This window comes from Rhincodon typus, chromosome 13 (assembly GCF_021869965.1).
Source record: "Rhincodon typus isolate 14 chromosome 13, sRhiTyp1.1, whole genome shotgun sequence".
Lineage (NCBI taxonomy): Eukaryota > Metazoa > Chordata > Chondrichthyes > Orectolobiformes > Rhincodontidae > Rhincodon > Rhincodon typus.
Genome location: NC_063344.1, coordinates 27,419,241 through 27,436,481, shown reverse-complemented (window position 1 = coordinate 27,436,481; position 17,241 = coordinate 27,419,241). Strand labels below are relative to the sequence as shown.

General features: G+C 42.7%; 1 protein-coding gene across 4 annotated transcripts in view; it reads left to right on the top strand.

The window, feature by feature from the left end:
• Positions 1–5,780: 5,780 nt before the first annotated feature.
• eif4e2 (eukaryotic translation initiation factor 4E family member 2) overlaps positions 5,781–17,241 on the top strand; it is a 45,683-nt gene continuing 34,222 nt past the window's right edge. For 2 of the 4 annotated variants that reach the window (XM_048604351.1, XM_048604350.1), the window contains exons 1-2: positions 5,781–5,824; positions 15,431–15,545. In XM_048604351.1, coding sequence (XP_048460308.1) covers positions 5,802–5,824; positions 15,431–15,545 — 138 coding nt within the window. In that variant the 5' untranslated portion in view covers positions 5,781–5,801. The other 2 variants (XM_048604352.1, XM_020529610.2) reach the window with 1 other exon arrangement.

Sequence of the window (17,241 nt, the reverse complement as noted above, 5' to 3'; positions counted from 1 at the left end):
GCAGCCACCAAAGAATTTGAAAATGTCTAAAGTACATGCAGGTTTTCCCTTTGTTCCAGAAACAAATCCAGAGCACAAATTTCTGAAGAATGGTCTAGGCCCGAAACGTCAGCCTTCCTGCTCCTTTGATGCTGCTTGGCCTGCTGTGTTCATCCAGCTCTACACCTTGGTATCTCATATTCTCCAGCATCTGCAGTTCCTACTATCTCTCTCCACAAAAAAAAAAGATTTTTTTTCTTATTCCTTCATGGGAAGTTGATGTTGCTGGCTGGCGAGCATTTATTGCCTGTCCCTAGTTGCCCTTGATAAAGTGGTGGTGAGCTGCCTTCTTGAAGTACTGAAGCACATGTGTTGTAGGTTGTCCCCTTCAGGAGGGAATTCCAGTGAAAGTAACGGAATGGCAATAAGAACATAAGAAATAGGAGCAGGAGTAGGCATCTAGCTCTTCAAGCCTGCTCCACCATTCAATAAGATCCACTTACCTGCATGCTCACCATAACCCTTAATTCCTTTACTAATCAAAAGGCTATCTATCTTTGGCTTAAAAATATTCAACGAGGTAGCCTCAACTGCCTCACTGGGCAGGGATTTCCGTACATTCACAACCCTTTAGGTGAACAAGTTGCTCTTCAACTCAATCCTAAATCTGCTCCCTCTAATTTTGAGGCTATGCCCCCTCGTTCTAGTTTCACCCACCAGTGGAAACAACTTCCCTCCTTCTATCTTATCTACTCCCTCTACAGTTTTATGTTTCTGTAAGATCCCCCCTCATTCTTCTAAGTTCCAATGAGTATAGTCCAAGCCTACTCAATTTCTCCTCATAAGCCAACTTTCTCAACTTTGGAATCAACCTAGTGAATCTCCTTTGCACTCCCTCCATTGCCAATACATCCCTTCTCAAGTAAGGAGAACAAAACTGTACACAGTACTCCAGGTGTGGCTTTATCAGCACCCTAAAGAGCTGCAGCATAACCTTTGTTTCTAAACTCCATCCCTATAGCAATGAAGGGCATTCATTTGCCTTAATTACTTGCTGCACCAGCATACCAACTTTTTGATTCATGCAGCATTTTTCACCATTTAAATAATACTCCATTTTGCTGTTATTCCTACCAAAATGGATGACCTGACATTTACCAACATTGTAGTCCATCTTCCAGACCCTTACCCACTCACTTAACCTATCTATATGCCCCTACAGACTTTCAGCACCATCTACACATTTTGCTCGACCACGTATCTTAGTGTCATCTGCAAACTATCACACTACACTTGGTTCCCAACTCCAAATCATCAATGTAAATTGTAAACGATTGTAATCCGAGATCACTGATCTGAGACACACCATTAGCCACTGATCACCACCCAGAAAAACACCCATTTATCCCCACCCTTTGCTGGCTGGCAAGCAAATTTGTTAGTTAACAAATCCCCTATCCATGCCAATACATTAACCGTAACGCCATGCACCTTTATCTTATGCATGGAAATCTAGATACACCACATCCACTGGTTCCCTGTTGTCCACGGCCCTCAAAGTTCTCAAAGCATTCCAGTAAGTTAGTTAAACATGACCTGCCTTTCATGAACCCATGCTACATCTGCCCAATGGGACAATTTATTTTCAAGTCAGGATAGTGAGTGACTCGGAGGGGAACTTGCAGGTGGTGATGTTCCCATGTATTTGCTGCTCATGACCTTCTAGGTGGAAATGGTTATGGGTTTGGAATTTGCTGTCTAAGGATCTTTTGGTGAATGTCTGCATTGCACCTTGTCAATAGTACACTATGCTACTGAATGACAGTGAATTAATGGATGCTTGTGGATCTGGTACCAATCAATCTCCGTGAGTGTTGTTGGAACTGATCCCTGGCATTTGTGTGGCATTACCATTACTTGCCACTTGTCAGCCCAAGCCTAGTTATTGTCCGGATTTTGTTGCAGTTGAACTGCTTCAATTTCTAATGAGTTGTGAACATGCTGAACAATGTGCAATCATCTGTGAACATCCCCACTTTTGACATTGTGATGGGCTGATGATACTACCCGAGGAACTCCTGCAGTGTCCCGGAGCGGAGATGACTGATCTTCAACAACCATAACCATCTTAATTTGTGCCAAGTATGACTCCAACCAGCAGAGAGTTTGCCCCCGATACCCACTGATTCCAGTTTTGCTACGATTCTTTGATTCCACACACGGTCAAATGCAGCCTGGACGTCAAGGGCTGTCACTCTCACCTCACCTCTTTTGTCCATGTTTGAATCAAGGTTGTAATGGAGGTCAGGAGCTGTATGGCTCTGGCGGAATTCAAACTGGGCGTCACTGAGCAGGTGCTGCTTGATAGTACTATTGATGACACCTTCCCTCACTTTACTGATGATCGAAAGTAGACAGATGGGGTGTAATCATTTTCTGAAGGGTCTAGGCCCGAAACGTCAGCTTTCCTGCTCCTCTGATGCTGCTTGGCCTGCTGTGTTCATCCAGCTCTACACCTTGTTATCTCTGGGGTGTAACTGGTTTGGATGAATGTCTCCTTTTTTGTGCACAGGACATACCTGGGCAATTTTCCACATTGTCAGGTAGATGCCCGTGTTGTAATTGTACTGGAAGAGCTTGGCTACAGGAGGAGCACGTCTTCAGCACAAGTCTTCAGTATTATTGCTGCAATCTTGGCAGGGCCCAGGTCTTTGGAACAAAAACAGAAGTTGCTGGAAAAGCTCAACAGGTCTGGCAGCATCTGTGAAGAAAAATCAGATTTAACGTTTCGGGTCTGATGACCCTTCCTCGGAAAATGTTGGTATATATGCAGAAGATTGGGGGGGGTGGGGAAGAGGGAGAGGAAAGGGAGTAAGAAGTAAACAATAGGTCGGGATAGAGCCCAAAGAGAGAGAAGAACAGCTGGTTAGACAAAGGAGTTGATAACAATCTGGCTAGGAGGATGAATGGCTGTTAATGGAGACCATGCCTTTGGAGTCCATTGGAGTGAATCAAATTGGCTGAAGACAGTATTATCTGTTGCTGGGGACAACTAAATAATGAGTACCAGAATTTGGATACCACCAAACCCAGTCACAAGAAACAATGGATTAAATGACATTCATATGGTTCAGTTTCTTAAAACATTTAACGGCATGTAACCAGAAGTATAAAGAGATTCTAGAAAACAATAAAATTCATACATAGAATCTATGGGTCCTATGGTTATAAGACACAACTTTATTTTGAACAAAAATATATTAAATAGACAGAATCTGAGCCCTATAACACATTGCAATTTGGGATTATTTTGAGATACAAAATATGCAGCATAACTCTGTAAATTACTTTTAAGAAAAAATGTCATCTAACAAAGGTCAAAATCAAATGTTTGATTTTTCTGCTTTAGGTGTATTATATCATTAATCTAGAAGATTGTAAAATTTCTCCTGAACGACAGGGTAGTAACTCGTGAGATATGTTAAATTGTATGAGAGTAGAGTTGCAGAGTGTCTTTTACTTCGCTAGGAATCAAAACAAGCTGCTGGATTTCTCTCCACAGATGCTGCCAGACATGTGGAGCTTTGAGCAATTTCTGTTTTTGTTTCTGATTGACAGCATCTGCACTTCTTTTGGTTTTTATTTTGCTGGAATTGACTCCCTGAATAAGGAGTAGTCAACGATGTGAGAGTAGAGATCAGGAATGAAACTGCTCAGGTGTCTCAGAACCTGCTTCTTGGATAATTAAAGAGACTGCAGTTCACCGCTCAGGGACTGAATGGGCACTTATGGTTATACAGGTCTACAGAAAGGTACACTGGAAAGATTGAAGCTACTATCCTAGACCGTCAATAATGCAATTTCACAGTCTAAGAGAAGGGCATGCCATATGCTGGGGCTTCCTCCCCAGATTAGTCTCACCGCCCCTTATTCCTCCAACTCCACATACCCCAAGGACACATCGATTCCATTCCCCCATTCAACACTCCCATCCTTCCCACCCATGCAAGGGCCCACTCACCTCTACATCCTTCATCTAGAATTCTCTCCCAAACCCCTCCCTAAGCACCCACCTTTCATCATCATGATCACAGAATCCCTACAGTGTGGAAACAGGCCCTTCGGCCCAACAAGTCCACACCAGCCCTCAAGAGCATCCCACCCAGACCCACCCTCCCATAACCCCCCTAACCTACACATCCTCAGACAGAATGGGCAACTTAGCATGGCCAATCCACCTCGCCTGCAGATCTTTGGACTGTGGGCGGAAACCAGAGCACCCGGAGGAAACCCACGCAGACACGGAGAATGAGCAAACTCCACACAGACAGTTGCCTAAGGGTGGAATCGAACGCAGGTTCCTGGCGCTGTGAGGCAGCAGTGCTAACCACTGAGCCACCATGCCGCCCATCCCGTTCCTTCTCCCCTCATCCTCCTCTTCTCCATCCCTTTCAGACCCTCCCACATGCCTCTACTAGCTGTTCTGCTCACCTCCTTCATCTGCTTTCTCCTCTTAACCCTTATTTCCCTTCTCCCCCTTCTCCCAGTCCCTTTCATCCTGTCCCCCCCACTTCTCCTTTGCTCTCCCACCAAACCTCCATCTATTTATCTTCTTCCCCAAAGCTCCCACCCTACACAGCTCCTACCCTACATCCTGTCATCCCACACTCCCATTATCAAGGACACCAGAAGTTGAAAAGCTGTGCAAGCAAGTATTGTTTCAAAGATATTCAATAGTGGCATTGCAGGGAAAACAGGCTGATTAAGTGGGACCAGGAGCCAGTGTGGCCAACTCTGCAAAGCAAAACCAGGCTTGTCCAGTTTTTGAAGTAAAAAAGGTCCTTCGTTTCGATTGAGTATTTATAGTACAAGTTGTAAGGGTCCCTGGGGTTTTTGTTTACTTCGTCTAATGTGAAGAACGTTAAATAGAGTGTAATTGTGAGGTAAGTCAAGCCAGGTATGAAGTCAGGGACACCTCCACGTATGAGGAAAGTATATGCAACTGCAGCTACTGTAAATGTGCATTTTGGATTTGAGGCCGTGGCTGGTATTCACTGTGGAGTATCTGCAAGACGGAAATATACTTGGATAGCATACGCAGTGAGGTTGTCACTGCGCAGGCAAACAGTGCACGCGCAGAAAGGAAATCAGTGACTACCAGGCAGGCAATGGAGAAGTCTATTAGTGGTACCATTCTCTAACAGGTTTTCAGTTTTTGATACTGCTAGAGAAAATGGTTTCTCAGGGGAATACAGTGGCATGTTGGCAGCACCAGGAATGTTACCAGGGTCAAGGAAGTGCTTGAGCAATTGCAGGACATTCCAGGGGGGGAAAAGGTTGTGGTCAGTACCAATGACAAGTAAAGAGGGATGGGCTCCTGCGAACAGAACGCAAAATACAGGGAGCTAGGAGGTAAATTAAGAAGCGGTTCTTCAAAGGTCCCCAAACCCATCCTGCATCTTCAGCCCCTAATCTCCCAGACTTCTTCATCAACGCTCCCATTCCCCCAGATTCACTTTCCAGTGCCCCCTAACCGCCTCATCCCATACCGAGCCCCCTCCCCAGTTTCTCCCTACCTTGCTCCCTTTACCGTCGTCCCTAATCCAGTCCACACTACCCAGTTGATCTCCTTCCAAGTCCGGTTGCACCTCACCATCTCCAGAACCCCTCCTACCCTACCCGGGTCCTCCTCACCTTTTCTTTCCACCTCCCACCTCCGCACCACGTGTCGCACTCCCGCCACGCCGCCCGCTGCTTTTAACAGACCAGCCTTTCGCGCAGTGCGCTGATGCGTTGGGAGCTATCACGTGCCGTGTCCCCGGATGTCCTGGGCCCCGCCCCTCAGGTGAGCGCGCAGCTGCAGCTCGAGCGATTGCTGAAGGGGAGTGTCCTCGAGCCAGGGAACGAGTTCCAGCTAGCCCGCCCGGTGTTAACACCATGAACAACAAGTTCGATGCGTGAGTCATTGGTTTCCCTTCCTCCATCTCTCACACAAACATTTCTCCTTAATCTTATCTTGGCATTAGCGGCCTGTTCCCGGGACGTTTATTCATCTTTTTTCAAGATCTTTCAAATTATCGCCTGCAGGGCCGCATTCGTTTTAGGGCTGTGGGACCTCCTGTGTGGTTCAGTGATTCCGATATCTAACCGAATGCTAAGAGGCTGTTCTGAAATAACCAACCCTGAAATATCAAACGCTTACGTTAGTCACCCTGTACGAGCACTTTTATACGAAATCAACATATTAACACCTTCAACGTTTTGAAATTGATACAGTTCTTCGATTGATTTCTCGTTTTGTTTTGTCAGTCGGTTTGGCATAATTTGGAAGGACATTGTGCACTTAGGGGTTGATGTTGCCGAAGATCTGAGTACGGTATAGATGCTTTAAAGCAAGACGCAATAGAGGTCCATAGCGGCTTTTTGGTTCTAGTACATAGATCATTACATTTCATGAACGAATACAGTGAACGATCCAAAAGGCTAATGGAATATCGCCATTATATTTATACCTAGGTGGCTAGAAAACGAGGTGATAGAAGCCATTTTTCAACCATACAAAGCATTCGGTAATATATACCGGGAGGCTTTAGTAGTCCTGGGTACTGGATTGGTCATGGAGCAAGTGCAACGTAGATTTACTGGAATTACATAAAAATAAAACACTGCGGAGGCTGCAAATCTGAAACAAGCACTGAGAATGTAGGAGAAAATCAGCAGGTCTGGCAGCATTTGTGGAGAAACGTCTCGAGTCGGTATGGCTTCTTCAGAGTCTAAATGCTAAGCTTCGGGAGGGATTAAACAAGTTCCAGTTTTAGCTGGTGGAGTTTAAAATATTTAATAGTCATTTAATCAAAGCTTACAGATATTAAAAGGAATGACTAGGGATGTATTTTAATGAGAGACTGGAGTTGAACGTTAGGTTAGAAGACAGTCTAAAATTTTAAACTGGGTCATTCATGAATCAAATTAGGGAACACTGACATTTAAACGATGGGAGAAGTTTGGAATTAACTTCTGTACATATCAATTGAAGTTAGCTAAATTAAGTTTAAAATTGAGTTGATATGTTTTTATTAAACATTTCAAAAATCACTGGAGTTTTGTGCTAATATTTACCTCATTCCATATCACTAGAAACAGATTATTCCATCGCTGTTCATGGGAATTTGCTGTGTGGAAATTAGGTCACATTTCTTACATTACAACAGTGACTATACTTCACAAGTAATTAATTTGCTGTTAAGTATTTTGAAATTGAATGGATGGAGAAGTGGCAGATGAAATTTAATGCAGAGAAGTGTGAAGTGATTTGTTTTGATTGAAATCCTTAGGATTTCAATATGAAATGAAGGGTGCAAGAGCAGGGAGACTTGAGTGTATATGTGCATAAATCTGTCATGGTGGCAGGACAGGTTTAGAATACAGTTAATAAAATATACAGCACTCTAACCTTTGTCAATGGGGGCATAGAGTATAAAAGCAAGTAAGGTTTTTGAGTTTGTGTGAAACATTGATTGGATCTCAACTGATTTATTATGTCCAGATCTGAATACCACACTATAGGAAGGAAGTGAAAGTAGTCAAGGCAGTGCAGAAAAGATTCATTAGAATGTGTTGAGGAAATTCAGTTGTGCACACAGATTGCACAAGTTGGGACTGTTTCCTTGGACAAGAGAAGTTGAAAGGAGATTGATAGAGGTATACGGGCATGAGGAATCTGGACAGTAGGTAGGGAAAACTATTCCCAATGGTAAAAGAATTGCAAAACAGATGCTGCAAATTTAAAGTAATTGGTAAAAGAAGCACTGGCTACTCAAGGAAAATGATTTTCCTGCAAGGACTAATTAGGATCTGGAATGCATGCTTGAGGTTGTGGTGGAATCTGGACTAATCAAGGCATTCAAGGGTGAATTTACTTTAATGGAGAATATGTTCCCACTCATAAATTAATAAAGATTGAGAGAGCACAGATTTCAAATGACTTGCAAATGTGATGTGAGAAGAAATTTATTTAGCAAGGGATTTTTTTCTGGAATGTGAAGCATGCACTGAAAGTATAATGGAGTCCAGATCAACTGAGGCACTTGAGGACAGTAGATGTTTATTTAAATAGACGTAACATGCAGGATTGTGGTGTGGTGGCTGGAGAATGGCACCAAGTCATGAGCTCCCCTGAGAACCAGTATAGATATGAAGGACAAAAACAAAGTTGCTGGAAAAGCCCAGCAGGTCTGGCAGAACTGGTTCTGAGGAAGGGTCACCGGACCTGAAATGTTAACTCTCTTTTTCCTTCACAGATGCTGCCAGACCTGCTGGGCTTTTCCAGCAACTTTATTTTTGTTCCTGATTTACAGCATCCGCAGTGCTTTTGGTTTTTAGTTAGATATGAAAGACCATCTTCTGCAGCATAACAATTCTATGATTCTATAGTCTAAACCTTCAGTCAGATCTTCTCTTGGCCTGTGTTAGAACATAGAACAGTACAGCACAGTACAGGCCCTTCGGCCCACAGTGTTGTGCCGAACTTTTACCCTAATCCTAAGGTCTATCTAACCTCCACCCCTACCTTATACTATTATCCATATGCCTATCTAATAGGCACTTAAATGCCCCTAATGAGGCCGACTCCACTACCCTCTCCGGCAATGCATTCCACGCCCCTACCACTCTCTGAGTAAAGAACCTACCTCTGATGTTTCCCCTTTATCTACCTCCACTCACTTTAAAACTATGCCCCCTCGTAATAGCTACCTCCACCCTAGGAAAAAGTCTCTGGCTGTCGACTCTATCTATACCTCTGATCATTTTGTACACCTCTATCAAGTCACCTCTCATCCTTCATCGTTCTAAAGAGAAAAGCACTAGCTCTCTCAACCTTTCCTCGTAAGACCTTGCCTCCATTCTAGGCAACATCCTGGTAAATCTCCTCTGCACCTTTTCCAACGCCTCCACATCTTTCCTGTAATGAAGCAACCAGAACTGGACACAATACTCCAGATGTGGCCAAACCAGGCTTTTATACACCTGGAGCATAACTTCACGGCTCTTGAACTCAATCCCTCTATTAATGAAAGCTAACACACCATACACCGCCTTAACAACTCTATCTACCTGGGTGGCAGCTTTCAGGGAACTGTGAACATGAACCCCACGATCCCTCTGCTCCTCCACACTGCCAAGAATCTTTCTGTTAACCCTGTATTCTGCTTTCAAGTTTGTCCTTCCAAAATGAATCACCTCACACTTTTCAGGGTTAAACTCCATCTGCCACTTCTCAGCCCAGCTCCGCATCCTATCAATGTCCCTTTGTAACCTAGAAGAGCCCTCCGCACTGTCCACAACACGACTCACCTTCGTATCGTCCACGAATTTGCTAATCCACTCTTCTACTCCTTCATCCAAATCATTTACAAAAATCACAAATAGAAGAGGACCCAGGACCGATCCTTGTGGTACACCACTCGTAACTGAGCACCATGTTGAATATTTTCCGTCCACTACCACCCTTTGTCTTCTAAGGGTCAGCCAATTCTGAATCCAATCTGCCACATTTTCCCCCTATCCCATGCGTCCTTACCTTCTGCATGAGCCTACAATGGGGAACCTTATCAAAAGCCTTACTTAAATCCATGTATACCACATCCACTGCTCTACCTTCATCCATGTGTTTGGTCACCTCTTCAAAGAATTCAATAAGGTTTGTGAGGCATGATCTACCCCTCACAAATCCATGCTGACTATCACGAATCAAACTGTGCCTTTCCAAGTGATCATAAACCCTATCTTTCAGAGCCCCCTCCAATAATTTGCCCACCACTGATGTAAGACTAACTGGCCTGTAATTTCCGGGGTTATCCCTACTCCCTTTTTTGAACAAGGGAATGACTTTTGCCCCTCTCCAATCTTCCGGCACTATACCCGTGGAGAGTGAGGATGAAAAGATCATCGCCAAAGGCCCTATGATCTCTTCCCTCAGTTCCCATAGAATCCTTAGATAAATCCCATCAGGCCCAGGGGACTTATCTATCTTCAACTTCCTCAAAATTCCTAGCACATCTTCCTTACTAACATTGACCTCCTCTAGCCGACCAGCCTGTTTCACACTGTCCTCCTCTACAACTAGGTCCCTCTCAGTTGTGAATACTGAAGAAAAGTATTCATTAAGGACCTGTCCTATCTCTTTAGGTTCCGTGCACAAATTCCCTTTACAATCCTTGATCAGCCCTACCCTTTCTCTGGTGTTACTTTAATAATGAGAGCTTTGCATTCTTTAGTCTTTCCTCACAGAAAAAAAAACTTGTCTGATACATCCATTACATAGTCTTAACGTCTTTCTTTAAATTTAAGGTGACCAAGCCATGATGCCACATTCTAACTGTAAATTAACATAATTTTGTATAAAGTTTAGTATTACCTCCTTGATTTTGTACACTAACTTATTTATAAAATATAATTTGCACTGGTACCGAAGACATTAGTAGGACTAGAAGAAGGTTTTTGTGAAAAACTCTGAAGAGATAAGAGCAAAGTTAAAGAACACGACCTCTAAGGTAATAATCTCTGGGTTACTACCCGAGCCACAGACAAGTTAGCATAAGCCAAATAAAGTCAAGCAGTTAAATGCATGACTCAAATGTTGGTCAAGGTAGAATGGCTTCAATTCATGGGGCGCTGGAATTGGAGTAGAAGGAAACTGTTCTAATGGGATGGGCTTCACTTGAACTATGTTGGGACCAGTGTCCTGGCAAATTAAATAAGTAGGGCTGTAGAGAGGACTTTAAACTAACTAGAGTTTGGCTGACATAAAGTGTAGGCTTACAAAACAAGAGGATATGGCAGCATTACAGGTCAGCTGTTTGGATGATGATATCCAGCGTGGGACAAGAAGGTACAGAGTATACATGTAAAGAAACAGTAAATAAGGTCAAAAGAGGAAAAAAATAAATAAAGTGACATTAAAGGCTCTTTACTTGAATGTGCATAGTAATTGGAATAAATAGATGAATTGACCACACAAATACATGTTAATGGGTAGATCTTCTAGCCATAATGGAATCATTGTTACATAGAGTTGAAACCTGGGAGCTAAGTATTCAGCGATACACGACTTTTCAAAAGGACAGGCAGGAAGGAAAGGGTTGTAGGGTAGCATTGTTGATACTAGATGGAATAAGTATGATAGTAAGAAATGATCTTGAATTGGAAGATGTTGTATCCATGTGAGTGGACATGAAAAAAATGAAAAAGAAGACACTTGTAGGAGTAGTCCAAATGCTCCCTCTTAGTAGCAATATGGTGGGACAGAGAATAAATCAGGCAATAGAGTCCATGTAACAAAGGCAATACGTTAATCATGAATGACTAGTCAGATCGGCAGAAGCAGCAATAAGGAAGTGTTCATAGAATATATGCAGGATAGTTTCCTAGAACAATATGTTGCAGATCCAACCAGAGATGAGGCTACTTTGGGTCTGGTAATATGTAGTGAGGCAGGTTTAATAAGTGAGGTCAGACCAACCAAAAGATTCCCTTGGAAACAGTGACTGTAAAGTGGTAGAATTTAGTATTCAGTTTGAGAGAGAGGAACTTGGTTTGGAAACAATTATACTAAAATTAAGTAAGGGTAATTACAAAGGAGTTTAGGCAGAGGTATCTGGAGTAGATTGGGAAAGGAGTTTAACAGCAAAGATGGTTGCAGAATAATGGGAGACGTTTAAGAAATTTGTTAATGCTCACAGCGAAGACAAATTCCAGTGAGGGAAAGGATTCCAGGAGAGAGATAAGCAAGCCATAATTAATCAAGGAAATTAAGGATTGCATCAGATTGAAAGAAAAGAAAACATACAGTGTGGCAAAGATTAGTGGTAAGCTAAACGTTTCGAAACATAATAAATTGGACAAAATAAACTTGGAGTGCAAATTTGCTCATAATATCAAAACAGACAGCAAGAGCTTCTTTAAATATAGAAAAAGAAAAAGAGAAGCCAAACACAGCATAGGTCCATTAAAGGGTGAGGCTGTGGGGAAAAAAAAGGGAAACAAGCAAATAGTAGAAGACACTAAACGCATTCCAAAATTACTAAATATTAGTGTCAATGAGCTTCATATGGTCAAGAAGAAGAGATCAAATCCAGAGTGAGACAGCCTAAGTGAGTATATAATTCAGAGAATTTGGAGGCAACATGGGATTACAGTGCAAGGGAAAAAGTGGTGCTTTTTGTTTGTTTCTTTTGGATCATAGTTTAAGGTTTTTTTTCTAACAGGATAAATTGAACTCCAAGATCAGGGGCCCAGCACAAAAGAGTAACATCACAAGTAAACCATAAGTTCATTGGTTGGTGATAGCTACTAATTTGACTATCTATTATAGGTTATCTTCAGATTGAAAGTAAATAGGGGAAATCTTTACAGGCTACAAACTAAAAGACCAGAGTAACATTTTTAAAATCAATTTAGAAACTAAGTGGTTGAAATAGAGATGCTAGGCCAGACAATGTGTTGTAACTGCATAATGCAATAAAGCAGAGTCAGTATGGCTTCATGAAGGGGAACTTACGCCTGACAAATTTACTGGAATTCTTTGAAGAAGTAACAAGCAGGAGAGATTTAAGGGAAGTGGTGGATTTGGATTTGCAGAAGGTATTTGATAAGATACCACACATTGGGCTACTTAATAAGAGGAAGAAGCCATTATGTTGGAGGCACTATATTAACATGGATAGGGGATTGGCTAACTAATAAAAGATAGAGAGTTGGGTTAAGCGTGTGGGGCGCACTTTCAGGCTGGCAACCTCTAACTAATGGTGTGCCACATGGATCAGTGCTGTGGCTGCAAGATTAATGACTTGGTTGTAGAAATTGACTGTACAACATTGAATGAAATTGAATGTATGGGGATGACACAAAAAGTAGGTGAGAAGGCACATGGTGAGGATGGCACAGAATCTGTAGAGGAATATAGACAGATTAATTGATTGGGAAAAAAGCTCAGCTGATGGAATATAATGTGGGTACATTGGCAGGAAGCATTGAGGGAGGGAGTATCATTTATATGGAGAAAAACTGCATGAAACTGCAACAGAGGGATTCAGGAGTCCTCGACCATGAATCTCAAAATGCTCAGATTGAAATTCCTCAGGTAATAGGGAAGACAGTTGGAATGTTGGCCTTTATTTCAAAGGGAATGGAGTGTAGAAGTGTAAAACTAAATAAAACTTTTCAAAGCACTAATGAAACCATATTTGGAATACTGCGAACAGTTTCAGGCCCCTTATCTGAGGAAAGATATATTGGCATTGGAAGCAGTCCAGAGAAGATTCACTAGACTGATACTTTGAGGAGAGTTTGAGGGGATTGGGGCTCACTGGAATATAGAAAGAGAGGCAACAGTATTGAAACAAACAAGATTCTTAGGGGACTTGACAGGGTAGATGCAGAAAGGCTGTTTGCCCTTGTGGGAGAGTCTAGGACCAGAGACCATAATCTCACATAATGGGTCACTCATTTGAGACAGAAAGGAGGAATTTCTTCTCTGTGGATAATGAATCTTTAGAATATCTTACTGCAGAGCGCTGTTGAAGCTGTGCCGTTATGTATTTTAAAAGCTGAGGTAAGTAGATTTTATTTGGTAAGAGAATCAAGGGTTGTAGGGAAAAGGCAAGAAAGTGAAATTGAGGATTATTAGATCAGTTATAATTTCTTTGAATGATGAAGCAGATTTGATGGGCAGCATGGCCTGCTTATCCCTACATCTTATGGTCTACTGGGCTTTATCAGCTTGCCATTGCATAAATACTTAAAAGTGCCTGTCAAGCCCTAAATTTCTGTGACCCCCCTACTCCTTTCAAGGTTTTACCATGTAACCTTTCTCCCATAGTGGGTCACCTCATGTTGCAATAAATTTCACCTGTTGTCTATCTGGCCATATATTAATTTTTTTAATCCTCTTGATGTTGCCAGCAGTCAACTAATTAACCATGGCTTCTTGGATCATACTGTGTTTTTTTAAAACAAAGAAGATTATCTCAGAAAACAATGGGATCTTGATCAGATAGGCCAGTGGGCTGAGGAGTGGCAGATGGAGTTTAATTTAGATAAATGTGAGGTGTTGCCTTTTGATAAGGCAAACCAGGGCAGGACTTGTACAGTTAATGGTAGGCCCTGAGGAGTGTTGCTGAACAAAGAGACCTAGGGGTGCAAGTGCATAGTTCCTTGAAAGTGGAGTTGCAGTAAGATAGGGTGGTGAAGAAGGTGTTTGGCACACTTTCCTTCATTGGTCATAACAATGAATATAGGAGTTGGGATGTCATGTTGCAGCTGCACAGGATATTGGTGAGGCCACTTTTGGAATACTGTGTAGATTTCTGGTCACCCTTCTTTAGGAAGGATGCTGTTAAACTTGAGAGGGTGCAGAAAAGATTTACAAGGATGTTGGTGGGATTGGATGGATTTGAGCTACAGGGAGAGGCTGAATAGGTTGAGGCTTTTTTCTCTGGAGCGTTGGAGACTGAGGGGATAATCTTATAGAGGTTTATAAATTCATGAGGGGCATGGATAGGGTGAATAGCTAAGGTCTTTTTCCTAGGGTGGAGAAGTCCAAAACTATAGGACAGAGGTTTAAGTTGAGAGAGGAATGATTTAAAAAGGACCTGAGAGGTAGCTTTTCCACGCAGAGGGTGGCATGTGTATGGAATGAGCTGCCAGAGAAAGTGGTAGAGGGATAAATTTGTAACATTTAAAAGACATCTGGATGGTATATTATTAGGAAGGGTTTAGAGGGATATGGGCAGAATGCTGGCAAATGGGGCTAGGTCAGATTGGGATGAGTTGGACCAAAGGCTCCATTTCTATGCTGACATTGACCTCTTGCATCTGAAACAATCCATTATTATTTGTTGGTCTTTATTAAGGGGCTTTATTAATTGGGTTTGATTCCACCTTTGGGCTACTGTCTGTGTGGAGTTTGCACATTCTCCCTGTGACAGTATGGGTTTCTGCCAGGTGCTCTGGTTTCCCCCCCCACAGTCCAAAGATATGCAAATTAGGTGGATTGGCCGCGCTAAATTACCCATAGTGTTCAGGGAATGTAAAGGTTAGGTGGGTTAGCCACAAGAAATGCAGGGTTATATGGGCAGGGTGGGGGAATGGGTCTGGGTAGGATGCTCTTCAGAGAATCAGTGTGGACTCATTGGGCCAAATGGCCTGTTTCCTCACTGTAGGGATTCTATGTTGTATAAAAATATGTGCAATTGTTTTATCAGGTGGACTGGTTAATGTGGCATTTGTGCAGTATGCTTGCAGCATTATATGCCAGACAATTTTGTGAGTAAATACAGGTATGCAACAAATTTAGTACAACTATTACTGATTTTGTAGAATAGAAATAGATTTTTAAATGTTATTGTTAAATAACTGGAGAATTGTCACAAACTGTTTTTTCATTTTGTAGTTTAAAGGATGATGACAGTGGTGATCAAGATCAAAATGAGGACACCCACACACAGAAAGAGAGTGAGAAGGAAAAGATGGACAAGGAAAAGACACAAAATAGTACCAAACGAAAGGTAAGAACATCGAGGCACGCACTGCAGTAGAATGAACAGGTACACAAAATGAAGAAAGGCCACTGGACCTAATATGTTGACTTTGCTTTCTCTCCACAGATGCTGCCAAACCTGCTGAGTTTCTGCAGCAATTTCTGTTTTTGTTTCAGATTTTCAGCATCCATTCTTTGCTTATTTTTGTTTAGCCATACAAAATGTGTGGCTGGAGGAACAACCAGCTCACAGTCAGACTCTGCTGGATAACAGGACAAACAGCTAATCTGTGGTGGGTTCACACAGAGTTCTACTTGCCTAATTACGACTGAGAGGCAGTGAATTCTGACCAACTAACTATAGCCTGTAATGTGATACAGAGCAGGAGGGAAGCAATTGGATCAAGAAGCTTGGCACCATCCAGGACAAATCAGCTTGCTTGATGGGCATCACATCTATAACCATTCATTCGCTCCACCACTGACACTCAGTAGCAGCAGTGTGTGCTATCTCCATGATGCACTGCAAAAATTTACCAAAGATCCTCAGACAGCACCTTCCTAACCCATGACCATTTCCATCTAGAAGGACAAGGGTAGCAGATACATGGGGATACCACCCTGACTTGGAAATATATTGCTGGTCCTTCACTGTCACTGAGTCAAAACCCTGGAATTCCCTCTCTAAAGGAATTGTGGGTCAACCCACAGAAGGTGGACTGCAGAGGTTCAAAAAGGCACTGCCGTCTCAAGGGCAACTAGGGACGTCCCACAAATGAATAAAAAATTGGATCTTATTCTTGCAGTTTTTTTTATTTTTTGATTTTGTGGTATGTGGGTGTCGCTGGCTGACCAACATTTGTTGCTTATTCCTGGTTGTCCTTGAGAAGGTGGTGGTGAGCTGCCTTCTTGAACAGCATGCTGTCCACCTGCTGTGGGTTGACTCTCAATGCCATTAGGGAGGGAATTCCAGGACTTTGACCCAGCGATTGTAAAGGAACAGCAGTATATTTCCAACTCAGGTTGGTGAGTGGCTTGGAGGGGAACTTGAAGGTGGTGGTGTTCCCATGTATCTGCTGCCCTTGTCGATCTCGATGGAAATGGTTATATGTTTGGAAGGTGCTGTCTGAAGATCTTTGGTGAATTTCTGCAGTGCATCTTGTAGATAGTACACACTGCTGCTACTGGGCGTTGGTGGTGGAGGGAGTGAATGCTTGTGGATGCATTGCCAATAAAGTGGCTGCTTTGACCTGGGTGGTATCAAACTTCTTGAGTGGTGTTGGGGCTGCACTCATCCGGGCAACTGGGGAGTATTCCATCACACTCCTAACCTGCCCCTTGTAGATGGTGGACAGGCTTTGAGGAGTCAGGAGGTGAGTTACTCGCTGCAGTAATCCTAGCCTCTGACCTGCTGTTGTAGCCACTGCATTAATGTGATGAGTCCACTTGAGTTTCTGATCAATGATAACTCCCAGGATGTTGATAGTGGGTATTCAGTGATGGCAACACCATTGAATGTCAAGGGCCAGTCATCAGATCATCTCTTATTGATGATGGTCACAGCCTGGCATTTGTGTGGTGCGAATGTTATTTGCGATTTGTCAGACCAAGTCTAGATCTTGTCCAGATAACAAGGTGTAGAGCTGGATGAACACAGCAGACCAGGCAGCATCAGAGGAGCAGGAAAGCTGACGTTTCAGGTCTGGACCCTTCTTCAGAAAATG